Genomic DNA, 14573 nt, shown 5'->3' on the forward strand with positions numbered 1-14573 from the left:
TAACCAGAAAGTTTAAGTCACACCGAATGTCAAGCCGCGGTAGACAAAAAAAAAAAAGGGCTGGAAGACTGTCACTAAGTGGGCAAAAAGGGTCACCAACTCTACTGACAGCTGTCTTTTATATCTCTCAAGGCACTTGAAGATTGGCAGGAAAATTGGGGATAAACTTAAGATGTCTTCAGAGAGTCTTTCAGGAAAAACTTACTTTGAGTTTACAGTACTATTTGTAATAGCAGGAGACTGAAAACAACCCAAATGTCCACAAAGGGGAGTGGCTGAATCACCTCTAGCACATCCACCCAATGAACTACGCTGCAGCTGTAAAAAAAGGAAAGAGCCGAGCCTTACACTGCATCCTGAGTCAGAAAATGTTTTAAATGAACACATAAATATTTTTAGGATAGGCATTATATGGTCACTGTATCAACTACTCAACTTTGCTACTGTAGACAGAAAGTAGTCACAATTATGAAAAAATGGGCATCATTGTATTCCACTAAAATTATTTACAAAAACAGGTAATCTACTAACCATTGCTTAACATAAAAACTAAGGAGTTATCTTTAGAATATATGGTTAAGTGAAAAAAGCAAGGCAGAGAGAAGTGTGTATAATGCACTAACATTAATCTAAGATGGAGGGTGAATCTGTGTCCTTTTGTTTAAAAAATAAAAAGGAAGGATATAAAAAAATTTTTTAAGTGGTCATCTACTATGGGAGGGAGGCAAGGGGTGAAAGAGAAGGCTATAGATGCTAAATTTCTCTGAATATACCTTGCTTAGTAGATTTGACTTTGGAACCTTGCATCGTGTATCATCCTAGAACAGAACAATAAGTCATCTCTACAGATCACAAGCAAAATAAAACAAAGTACTCATTTGATGGCACAACCACACAAAAAACAACTATAACAAGTGTTTTGTGTTGGTTTTTTTTTTTGACTGTGGGGCTTGTAAGATCTCATTCCCCTGGTCAGGGATTGAACCCAGGCCACGGCAGTTAAAGCGCTGAATCCTAACCACTAGACAACCAGGGAACTCCCAACAAGTGACTTTAAAACATAGTCATTCAAAAGACAGACATACAGACCAATGAAATAGAGAGCCCAGAAATAAACCCTTGCATATATGGTCAGAAGATTCCCAACAAGGGTGTCAAGGCCAATCAATAGGGAAATGACAGTCATTTCAAAAACTTGTGCTGGGGTGGGAGGATTTCCCTTGTGGCACAGTGGTTAAGAATCTGCCTGCCAATGCAGGGGACATGGGTTCAATCCCTGGTCCGGGAAGATCCCACATACCGTGGAGCAACTAAGCCCGTGCGCCACAACTACTGAGCCTGTGCTCTAGAGCCTGTGAGCCACAACTACTGAGCCTGCGTGTCACAACTACTAAAGCCCACACACCTAGAGTCCGTGCTCCGCAACAAGAGAAGCCACCGCGATGAGAAGTCCACGCACTGCAATGAAGAGTAGCCCCCGCTCGCCACAACTAGATAAAGCCCGCACACAGCAACAAAGACCCAGTGCAGCCAAAAATAAATAAATTTATAAAAAACAAAAGAAAAACAAAAAACAAACTTGTGCTGTGGTACTTCCCTGGTGGTCCAGTGCTATGACTCCGTGCTCCCAAAGGAGGGGCCCCGGGTTTGATCCCTGGTCAGGGAACTATACCCCACATGCCTCAACTAAGAAGCCTGCATGCCGCAACTAAAGATCTCTCATGCTGCAACGAAGATACTGCACATGGCAACGAAGATCCTGTGTGCCGCAACTAAGACCCAATGCAGCCAAATAAATAAATAAATATTAAAAAAGAAAACAAAACAAAAAAACCGAAAACAAACTTGTGCTGGGAAAACTGGATATCCCACATGCCAAAAAAAAAAAAAACAAAAGTGGACTCTAACCTTACACTGTATACAAAAATTAACTCAAATGGATCAAAGATAATTTTTTTTCTTTTCTTTTGGTTGCGCCAGGTCTTAGTTGTGGCACATGGGATCTTCGTTGCCACATGCAGGATCTTCGTTGCGGCATACGGGATCTAGTTCCCTGACCAGGGATCAAATCCGGGTTCCCAACACTGGCAGCGTGGAGTCTTAACTACTGAACCACCAGGGAAGTCCCTGGATCAAAGACCTAAATGTAAGAGCTAAAACTATCAAACTCTTCAAAGGAAACAGGGGAAAGCTTTATGACACTGGATTTAGCAATGATTTATTGGATGTGACACCAAAAGTACAGGCAACAAAAGAAAAAAAAGTGAAGGCAAACAGTACTTCACCAAAATTAACTTATGCATCAAATGACACTATTAAAGAGTGAACGGACAACCTATGGGAGAATGGGAGAAAATATCTGTAAATCGTGTCTCTGATAAAGAATTAATATTCAAAATAATTTTAAAAGTCTTACAACTCAACAAGAACCAAAGAACTTGATTAAAACATGGGCAAAGGACTTGACTAGACATTTCATCAAAGAAGATATCCAAATGGCCAATAAGCATACAAAAAGATACTCAACATCACCAGTCATTAGGAAAACGCAAATCAAAACCACAACAAGATACCACTTCATGCTCACTGAAATGGTTATAATCATAAAGACAATGACAAGTGTTAGTGAGGATGTGGAAAGAGTGGAACCCTCATAAGTTGCTGCTGGGAATGCAAAATGGTTAAGCCTCTTGGAAAACAGCCTGGCAGTTTCTCAAAAGGTCAAACACAGGGCTTCCCTGGTGGTGCAGTGGTTGAGAGTCCGCCTGCCGATGCAGGGGACACGGGTTCGTGCCCCAGTCCTGGAAGATCCCACGTGCCGCGGAGCGGCTAGGCTTGTGAGCCATGGCCGCTGAGCCTGCGCGTCCGGAGCCTGTGCTCCGCAACGGGAGAGGCCACAACAGTGAGAGGCCCGCGTACCGCAAAAAAAAAAAAAGTCAAACACAGAGTTACCATATGCTTTAACAATTCCACTATAAATGCTCAGAGCAGCATTATTCATAATAGTCAAAAAGTGGAAACAACCCAGTGTCCCTCAAAAGGTGAACGGATAAATGTGTATATCCATACAATGGAATATTATTCAGACATAAAAGAAGTATTGTTACGTGCTACAACATGGATGAACCTAGAAAGCATGCTACGTGAAAGAAGCCAGACACAAGAGATCATATATTGTATGAGTCCATTTATATGAAATGCCCAGAATAGGCAAGTCTATAGTGACAGAAAGTAGACCAGTGGTTGCCTAGGGCTGGGAGATAACAGGTCCGTAGAGGGGGGTGACAGTTAAGGGATATAGGGTTTCTTTCTGGGGTAATGAAACATCTTAAAACTCATTGAGTTTTACCACACAGCTGTGAATATACTACAAGCCCTTGCCTTGTATACTTTAAATGAGTAAACAGTATGGTACCTTAATTATACCTTAATAAAGTTGCTATAAATCAAAACAAAACAAAAAAACTTGGTATCCTGGTTTTGAAATGGACATACCAGTATGAGGCTCAAAATAAATTCTTAAAAAAAAAAAAATCCTAGCTGTGGACACTGAAAAGACTTAGAAATAATAACCAACCCAGTTGCACTCCTGCGTCTAGACTATGGTGTCTAAATACAATTTCTCATGAGAAAAAAAACCCCACCCAAAACCAAAAAAAACCCAGGGCTCCTTAGAGAAATGTCTGATTCCAAATCCAGAAAGCAAGAAAGCTATTAAAGACTACTGGGGTTTCACATCAAAAGGACTCAGGCTACAAAAAAAAAAAAAAAAAAAAAAGGACACAGGCTACAACTGCTTGAAGATAAGACAATTTGAGTCTCAACAATAATAATAATAATTGCAATGGAGTAAAAACATAAAGTATGGGGTCTTCCCTGGTGGCGCAGTGGTTAAGAATCCGCCTGCCAATGCAGGGGACACGGGTTCAAGCCCTGGTCTGGGAAGATCCCACATGCTGAGGAGCAACTAAGCCCGTGCACCACAACTACTGAGCCTGCAAGCCACAACTACTGAGCCCGTGCACCTAGAGCCCATGCTCCGCAACAGGAGAAGCCACCGCAAGCCCGTGCACTGCAACGAAGAGTAGCTCCTGCTCACAACTAGAGAAAGCCCGCATGCAGCAAAGAAGACCCAATGCAGCCAAAAAATAAATAAATAAATTTATAAAAATAAATAAATTTATATTAAAAAAACCCATAAAGTATGTTAAAATCCATGAGTTCACAGGGATATTCAAAATAAACAAATTTCACTGGTTATCTTTGGAGTTTGCCAAGGAACTATCTCATTCTTTTGAAAACTAGTAAATAAAAGGGGGAAAAAAAGGCAAGAATTTACTCTGCCTTTCCTATACAAAATGTCCCTGGTGGTAACTGAATAGCTGATGAGAAGTTTCTCTTTCCAGAAGCATACCAGATAATAAATGAAGAAAGAATGATACATTAGAATATCACCATTTTGTGGCTTAAAGACTTAAATATAAGACATGACACCATAAAACTCCTAGAAGAGAACACAGGCAAAACATTCTCTGACATAAATCGTACCAATGTTTTCTTAGGTCAGTATCCCAAAGCAATAGAAATAAAAGTAGGGACTTCCCTGGTGGTCCAGTGGTTAAAAATCCACCTTCCAATGCAGGGTATGTGGGTTTGATCCCTGGTCAGGGAACTAAGATCCCACATGCCACCAGGCAACTAAGTCCGCATGCTGCAACTACTGAGCCTACATGCCACAGCTAGAGAGCCTGTGTGTTGCAACTACAGAGCCCACGCGCCACAACCAGAGAGAAGCCCACACGCCACAATGAAAGATCCTGCATGCCACAACTAAGACCTGATGCAGCCAAAAATAAATAAACAAATAAATAATTTTTTAAAAGGGAAGAAATAAAAGCAAAAATAAACACATGGGAACTAATCAGACTTATAAGCTTTTGCACAGCCAAGGAAACCATAAATAAAATGAAAAGACAACCTACAGACTGGGAGAAAATATTTGTTACTATTTTTTAGGTATAGTAATGGCACTGTAGTTACATTTAAAATAGGAGTCCTTATCTTTTAGAGACACATATTGAAATATTTATGGTTGAAATATGATGATGCTGGGATTTACTTCAAAATAACCCGAAGGAGGAGAGCAGTGTATATTTAATAAGATTGGCTATGAGTTGACTGCTGAAGTTGGAGGATGGGTTCATGGAGTTTCATTACACTATTCTCTGTATGTGTTTGGAACTGCCTATACTAGAGAGCTAAAAAGGGGGAAAAATAAAAATTGGCATCAGGAAGTTAAATCATATGATCAAAGACACAAAGTAGCCATCACATTTTCCCCACCTACCTGTTCTGTTCTTCCGTTTTTCTCGCTCTGCTTTTAGCTCCTCCATGGCTTGAGATTTCTTATCTAGTTTCTCATCCCGTTTGGAACGTCGTTCCTTGTTATGGGATGTTACCTGGGAAGGGAAAAATATGTAGGATGGCTCTTTTTACCAACAGCTGATGATAATATTCTCTATACCTAAAAATCATTTAGTTCTCCAATGTGAATCTATATTGGTTGCAGAAATTGAAATTTGCTTAAGAGGAGAGAGCATCCTCTTGTGGACAAAGAGGATAGAGCAGTAAAGTCAGTCCTTGTCTTACCTGCCTAATAAACAGAAAGCCTAAGAAGTATAAGATAAACACTCTCTGGAAGGACTCCCTAGATCACAGCTAATATATGTTAATACTGTCAACAAAGCTTTTTGTGATAAATGCAGAGATGACTAATTTTCCCAGCTACATTTATTACCAAGTCCAGGATGACATACACCTGAGTAAACATCATAACCGATTCAGCTACCCAGGACAGGAAGTTTACAAACTTTCCCTTAAGGAGTGCTCACACACCAATGAGCTGCTTTTTACATGCAGACTTGAGTAGAATTCCCATGGAGTTAAACAGCACAGCTAATGGTGAAATGATATGTCCAGAGATTAATGAAACCTATAAGATGAAGATAGTACATAAATAGTCTTGCACTAACTGACCTAGGCTGATTAATATAAACCCATCTTTTATATAAACACACATACACACTCAAAATAGAGGTTTTATTCTTTGGATAACAAGGACTATTGAATCTCCTACCTGAGATTCTTGAATCTGTGTCAGTTTCTTCTTTTCCTGCTCCTCTTCTTGCTTTTTCTTTTTTTCTTTCTTTTCTTTCTTTTTGGCTGTTTTCAGTTTTTTCCTGATTTCAAATCTGTTTAAAATATATTTATTTGGTTTTTAAGTGGCAATGAAATATTTGTAGACTGATTTCTATTAGATAGGAGAAAGGAATTAAGTGCGGGGAAGGAGTTAATAAATGTTTTGGTTTCCTGTAAGAAACTCCAATGTATCTTATAAGTACATTAGAAATATTGAATATAAATACACCAGAAGTACTTGAAAGCATTAAGGTGGAATAGACTTAAAATGAGAGAATACTGAGGATACTGTTGTATCCTGTTGGTAATGCACTGCTCTTCCTCAACTTCACATAATGGAAGAAAATAGTTGATTCTTGGATCAACTCCAATGGTGTCCCATTAGAAACATAATGAAGCCACAGAGAGCCACTCTCCCGTTGCGGAGCACAGGCTCCAGATGCGCAGGCTCAGTGGCTATGGCTCACGGGCCTAGCCGCTCCGCGACATGTGGGATCTTCCCGGACCGGGGCACGAACCCGTGTCCCCTGCATTGGCAGGCGGACTCTCAACCACTGTGCCACCTGGGAAGCCCCACTGTCACATTTTTAAGGTGGTCAAGACACAGGCTGTATTTTAAAAACACCACTCTCCATCTTTCTTCATTAGGAAAAATGCCTCCCTCAGCTCCACCCCAGCAAACATGTGAATAAATATGCTATTCTCTTAAACAAATGCAATCTAGGCTCTCTCTCTCTGTAACAAAAAGCAGGCTTTTATGAAACAAAACTATTTTTTTGTGTGTGAATTTAAGGAACTTTGTGGAAGGAATAAAATAAATATTAAACTCTTTTCATAACATTCTAAAATAAACCCAATTATGAAATTTTTTACTTAGTTCTTAATAGGGTCAATATACAAAAATTAACTGTATTTCTATATACTTGCAATGAATAATCCAAAAACAAAACAAAGAAAACAATTCCATTTACAGTAGCATCCAAAAGAATACAATATTTAGTAATAAATTTAACAAAACAAGTGCTAGTCTTTCACACCCAAAACTAAAGGACTGTTGAAAGAAATTAAATAATACCTAAGTAAGTAGAAAGATATCACATTCATGGATTAAAAGACTTAATATTAGATGGCAATACTTCCAAATTTGATAAACAGATTCAACACAATTCCTATAAAAATCCCAGCTGCTTCTTTCGCTGTTGCAGAAATTGATAAGCTGATACTAAAATTCCTATGGGAATGCAGAGGGCCCCATATAGCCAAAACAATTTTGAAGAAGAACAAAGGTGGAGGACTTAACACTTCCCAAGTTAAAAATTGACTACATAGCTACAGTAATCAAAACAGTATGGTACTGGCATAACCATAAACATAATGATCAATGGAACAGAATACAGTCAACAAATAAATCCATATATCCATGAACAACTGATTTTCAACAATGGTGCCAAGACTGGGGAAAGAACAGTCTCTTCAACAAGTGGTACTGGGACAACTGGATAGCTACATGCCAAAGAATAAAGTTGGACTCTTACCTCACACCATATACAAAAAATGATCTCAAAATGGATCAATGAGGGGGAGAGGGATAAATTAGGAGGTTGGGATTAACATATACACACTACTATACATAAAACAGATAATCAACAAAGGCCTACTGTATAGTACAAGGAACTCTACTCAATACTCTGTAACAACCTGTATGGGAAAAGAACCTGAAAAAGAATAGATATATGTACATGTATAACTGAATCACTTTGCTGTACACTTGAAACTAACACAACATTGTAAATCAACTGTACTCCAATATAAAATTTTAAAAAATGGATCAATGATCTAAACATAAGACCTACAACTATAAAACTCTCACAAGAAAACATCCAGGTAAATTACTCATGAACGTGGATTTGGTAAGATTCTTAGATATCAAAAGCTGCAGCAAGAAAAGAAAAAATTTATTGTGCATAAAAATTTTTTAATTTTGTGCATTAAACAATACTTGACAGTGAAAAATACAACCTACAGAATGGGAGAAAATATTTGCAAATCATGTTATCTGATAAGGGTCTACTAACCAGAATATATAAAGAACTCTTATAACTCAACAACAAAAAGACAACCCAATTAACAAATACGCAAAGCACTTGAACAGACATTTCTCCAACAAGGATTTGAAAAGATTCTAAACATCATTAGTCAACAGGAAAATGCAAATCAAAACCACAATAAGACACTTCACATTTACCAGGATAGCTATTATCAAAAAAAGAAAAAATAACAAGTGTTGGCAAGGATGTGGACAAACTGGAACTCTTATATATTGCTGGTGGGAATGTAAAATGGTACAGCTGTTACGGAAAACAGTTTGGTGGTTTCTCAAAAAGTTAAACATAAAATTACCATATGACTCAGCAATTCCACTCCTATGTATATACCCAAAAGAATTGAAAATAGATACTCAAATATTTGTACATGAATGTTCATAGTAGCACTATTCACAACAGCAAAGATATCAAAAAAGATTAATAAATAAAATGTGGTATATACACATAATGGAATATTATTCAGCCATAAAAAGGAATGAAGTACTGATACATGCTACATGAATGAACTTCAAATGTATGTTAAGTGAAAGAAGCCAGGCACAAAAGACTACATATTTATGATTCCATTTATATAAAATGCCCAGAAATAGGCAAATCTATAGAGACAGAAAGTAAGTTAGTGGCTTCCTAAGGCTAGAAGCAATAGAGGGAACTGAGTACCAGTAAGTACAGGGTTTTTTTCTGGGGTGATGATAATGTTCTGAAATTAATTGTGGTGATGGCTACACAACTTTATGAATGTATAAAAAACCACCGAACCACTTTCAACCACTTTCAATGGGTAGATTCTATGGTGTGTAAACTACATCTCAATAAAGTTATTTTTAAAAGTTAATACCTGAGGTGCTGAGAAAACTGGACAGCTACATGTAAAAGAATGAAATTAGAACATTTTCTAACACCATATCCAAAAATAAACTCAAAATGGATTAAAGAACTAAATGTAAGACCAGAAACCATAAAACTCTTAGAGGAAAACACAGGCAGAACACTCTTTGACATAAATCGCAGCAATATTTTTTTGGATGTCTCCTAAAGCAAAGGAAATAAAAGTAAAAATAAACAAATGGGACCTAATTAAACTTAAAAGCTTTTGCATAGCAAAGGAAACCATCAACAAAACAAAAAGACAACCTACTGAATGGGAGAAAATATTTGCAAATGATATGGCCAATACACAGTTAATATCAAAAATATATATATATAAACAGCTCATACAACCCAACATCAAAAAAACAAACAACCTGATTAAAAAATGGGCAGAAGACCTGAAGAGACATTTTTCCAAAGAGGAAATGCAGATGGCCCACAGGCACATGAAAAGATCTCAACATTGCTAATCATCAGGGAAATGCAAGTCAAAACCCCAATGAGATATTACCTCACACCTGTCAGAACGGCCATCATCAAAAAGAACACAAATAACAAATGTTGGTGAGGATGTGGAGAAAATTAACTGGCGCAGCCACTGTGGAAAAGAGTACAGAGGTTTCTCTAAAAATAGATACTTCCTTTGTGGTCCAGTGGTAATGAATCCGCCTTACAATGCAGGGGATGCAGGTTCGATTCCTGGTCAGGGAACTAAGATCCTACATGCTGCGGGGCAACTAAGCCTGCATGCCACAACTACTGAGCCCACACGCCTCAACTAGACCCCGTGTGCTGCAAACTACAGAGCCCACGCACCCTGGAGCCTGCACTCCACAACTAGAGAGGAGTCCGCGAGCCACGATGAAAGATCCAGCGTGCCTCAACTAAGACCCGATGCAGCCAAAAATAAATAAAATAAAATAAATAATAATAATAATTTAAAAAACTAAGAATAGGGACTTCCCTGGTGGTCCAGTGGGTACGACTCTGAGCTCCCAATGCAGGGGGCCTGGGTTCAATTCCTGGTCAGGGAACTAGATCCCACATACATGCCACAACTAAACCCCGTGTGCCGCACCTAAAGGCCGGTGCAGCCTAAATAAATAAATAATAAATAAATACTTGTAAATGAAGCAACTGACAAAGGATTAATCTCCAAAATTTACACCAGCTCATGCAGCTCAATATCAAAAAAACAAACAACCCAATCCAAAAATGGGCAGAAGACCTAAATAGACATTTCTTCAAAGAAGATATACAGATTGCCAACAGACACATGAAAGGATGCTCAACATCATTAATCATTAGAGAAATGCAAATCAAAACTACAATGAGATATCATCTCATACCAGTCAGAATGGCCATGATCAAAAAATCTACAAACAATAAATGCTGGAGAGGGTGTGGAGAAAAGGGAACCCTCTTGCACTGTTGGTGGGAATGTAAATTGATACAGCCACTATGGAGAACAACACTGAGTTTCCTTAAAAGACTAAAAATAGAATTACCATACGACCCAGCAATCCCATTACTGGGCATATACCCTGAGAAAACCATAATTCAAAAAGAGTCATGTACCAAAATGTTCACTGCAGCTCTATTTACAATAGCCAGGACACGGAAGCAACCTAAGTGTCCATCAACAGGTGAATGGATAAAGAAGATGTGGCACACATATACAATGGAATATTACACAGCCATAAAAAGGAATGAAACTGGGTTATTTGTAGTGAGGTGGATGGACCTAGAGACTGTCATACAGAGTGAAGTAAGTCAGAAAGAGAAAAACAAATACCTTATGCTAACACACATATATGGAATCTAAAAAAAAAAAATGGTCATGAAGAACCTAGGGGCAAGATGGGAATAAAGATGCAGACCTACTAGAGAATGGACTTGAGGATACGGAGAGGGGGAAGGGTAAGCTGGGACGAAGTAAGAAAGTGGCATGGACATATATACACTACTAAACGTAAAATAGATAGCTAGTGGGAAGCAGCCGCATAGCACAGGGAGATCAGCTCAGTGCTTTGTGACCACCTAGAGGGGTGGGATAGGGAGGGTGGGAGGGAGGGAGACGCAAGAGGGAAGAGATATGGGGACATATGTATATGTATAACTGATTCAATTTGTTATAAAGCAGAAACTAACACACCATTGTAAAGCAATTATACTCCAATAAAGATGTTTAAAAAAAAGAAACCAAAAGGTAATAATAATAATAAATAAATATTTTTTAAAATATTAAAAAAAAAGAAAAACCTAAAAATAGAACTACCATATGACCCAGTAACTCCACTCCTGGGTATATACCTGAAAAACAAAAATGCTAATTCCAAAAGACACATACACCGCCATGTTCATAGCAGTATTATTTGCAATTGCCAAAATATGGAATGAATGGATAAAGAAGATGTGGTGTATATACATACAATAGAATACTACTCAGTCATAAAAAAGAATGAAACTTTGCCATTTACAACAACATGGATGAACTCAGAGGAGATTATGCTACGTGAAATAAGTCAGACACAGAAAGACAAACACTGTATGCTATCACTTATATGTGAAATCTAAAAAATACAACAAACTAGTGAATATAATAAAAAAGAAACAGATTCATAGATATAGAGAACAAACGAGTGCTTACCAGCGGGGAGAAGGAAGCAGGGAGAGGCAATATAGGGGTAGGGGATTAGGAGGTACAAACTATTATGTATAAAATAAGCTAAAGGATAAAATAAGCTAAAGGATATACACAGGGAATATAGCCAATATTTTATAATAACTATAAGTGGAGTATAACCTTTAAAAACTGTGAATCACTAAATTATGCATCTGTAACTTATATAATATTGTACATCAACTATACTTCAATTTTAAAAAAGTTAACAGCTTATATTTACATTATGTTCTTATATGTATTATCTCACTGAAGACTTACAACAATCCCCAACGAGAAAGCTGAGGAATGAGGAGGGTAAGTGACTAATTCAGATAACCTGGCCAGTGAGTTTGACTTGAGCCTAGATTTTTCTTCTTCTTCTTCTTTTTTTAAAAAAGTATTTATTTATTTGGCTGCATTGGGTCTTAGTTGCAGCACACAGGATCTTCGTTGTGGCATGTGGGATGTTTCCTTGCGGCGCACGGGCTCCAGAGCACACAGGCTCAGTAGCTGTGGCAGCGGGCTCTCTAGCTGCAGCGTGCAGGCTCTAGAGCACGCAGACTTAGTTGCCCTGCGGCACGTGGGATCTTAGTTCCCTGATCAGGGATGGAATCCGCATCCCCTGCATTGGAAGGCAGATCCTTAACCGCTGGACCACCAGGGAAGTCCTGAGCCTAGACTTTCTGATGGAAAATGTCAGTGCTCTTTGCACAACCAAGCTACCTTTATGCTGCCTGCACTTACCTTTAAAAAAAATTTTTTTTTAATAAAAAAAGAGGAAGCTCTAGAATAGGTGAAGAATCTAACAACCAAAAATGATACCTCACTACTGGTGTTGCTGGCTATAAAACAGGATGCTAATGGTGTTTACATTAAAAACATGGAGAAAGTTTCTGAGTTACCGTATTGTACTGCCTTGCAGCTAAACAAATGAGCTACAAAAACCTCCATTTTCTGTGATTGGCTCTGAACTTCTGTCTTAATTATCATCATTGTAAACATTCTTCCAATCACTAAAAAAGTCACAGAATCAGTCAGTCAACTGCTTCATTCATATAAGGTGAAAAATAAAAAACCCAAGTTTGAGATCAGCCACCCACTACTCTTAAGCTACTTTGTGATTTTATCATAGGGCCCTATTGGCCTTATATGAGAATCTCTTGTTATGCTCTCCCCAATTCAGAAATACAAATTTCAGAAGTCATTCTTAACCATGTGGCAACCGTGGTAGTTTCTTAAGTCCTGTTTGTTCCAATACAGGTAACCGTGGAAGCATTCACACTCAAAACAAATGTCTATTACTTGCTGCTGACTGAAAGCCAAACATTCTTGTCTAGAATAACTCACCAGACTTAATATGGTCTCCAGAAGGGACAGACAGGCTCCCAGACGAAATGGGACTAACTGCTGCCAAGGAAAATGCTTCTGTTTATTTTGCAATATTAGGTAGGTAGGGAAGGATCCAAATTGTGAGGACTATTTTATCTCCTGAGACAAAGTCAAGTTTATTTTCACCTTGAAATTCTGTTAGGAGATAAGGAAAAACTTCTGCCATTTAAATATGGCAAAAGTAATCCAAAATACTGAAGCAGCTTTGTATATCAAAATGCAATTTAACATTTGAGCTTAAAAAAAATACAAAAAGCATGCTGGGAGGATAGTCAGATTCCTAACTCATAAATAATGAGAAGAAATTTCAAGTCTTGAATCCTGTGAAGACAGGGCTCCAAATGTGAACTTTGGGAAATTACTTTATTATTTTATTTTATCATTAAGACTACCACTTTACCTTTTTTTTAACACCTCCCTCTTCTCTATGCGGTTGAACAGTTCTTGCTCTCTCTCCTTTTCTGTCATCTGTTCCAGACGGGCCCTGTCTTCCTCATCTCCCATGAGGTCTTCTCCATAGCCATCATGGAATTCCTCATCTTCTGAGGAAGAGTCTGAATCTGAACTGGAGGAGGAGCTGTTGCTGTCAGAATCTGACACTTCACCTGCAACAAAGGACCAAACACAAGATCAGGTGATGCTGCAGAAGACAGAGCCACAGGTGGCCCCACAGTGTTGATAATCATTACCCCTTGGCTCTTCTAGGTGAAGTGGAACATGGTCATCTCACCTCCCTTGGGAAAACGCTTGGTCTGCCTTTGGCAAATGCAAACACAGGTTACAGAAACTTAGGCTGGATTAAGAAACCAACATGATCTTTTTAATTTGACTTTTGTATTTTGAAAAAATTACAGACCTACAGAAAAAAGTTGCAAGAATAATTCAACTCCCGTACATCTGTTACTTAGGTTCACCCACTGTTAACATCGCCAGTTCACTTTCTGTCTACATACATAAAACAATTTACACATTTTTATCATTTATTTTGCTGAACTGAGAGTAAGCTGCAGAGATTGTGACCTTTCACCCCTAAATACTTCTTGTAAAAAGGACAGTCTCTTATATAACCAAGTATACAATGGTCAAACTCAGGAAATTTAACATTTAAGAAATAGCATTATCTGACATATAGTCCATATTCAATTTTCATAATAAGTATACGGAGATGCTTTGAGACTGTGTAAACATCTTGTTCCTCAACAAACTATCATCCAGTGGTTTTAACACTCATTGATAACACTTCAATTATTACTATGATGGTTGAAAATGGTGATTGTCTAACTATACTTTCTTCTACATTTATTAGTTGGCATTTAAAAAAATCAGTGTTTTAATAAGTCATTAAA

General features: G+C 38.0%; 1 protein-coding gene across 1 annotated transcript in view; it reads right to left on the reverse strand.

The window, feature by feature from the left end:
- The window catches only part of RTF1 (RTF1 homolog, Paf1/RNA polymerase II complex component), a 50255-nt gene that overhangs the window by 9892 nt on the left and 25790 nt on the right, over nucleotides 1-14573 (reverse strand). The window contains exons 4-6 of the mRNA XM_030843083.2: nucleotides 13628-13832; nucleotides 6137-6251; nucleotides 5348-5459 (exon numbers count right to left, since the gene is read on the reverse strand). Of these exons, the coding sequence (XP_030698943.1) occupies nucleotides 5348-5459; nucleotides 6137-6251; nucleotides 13628-13832 (432 nt within the window). The remainder of the gene's footprint in view (nucleotides 1-5347; nucleotides 5460-6136; nucleotides 6252-13627; nucleotides 13833-14573) is intronic.

The sequence above is a fragment of the Globicephala melas genome, chromosome 2, assembly GCF_963455315.2.
Source record: "Globicephala melas chromosome 2, mGloMel1.2, whole genome shotgun sequence".
NCBI lineage: Eukaryota > Metazoa > Chordata > Mammalia > Artiodactyla > Delphinidae > Globicephala > Globicephala melas.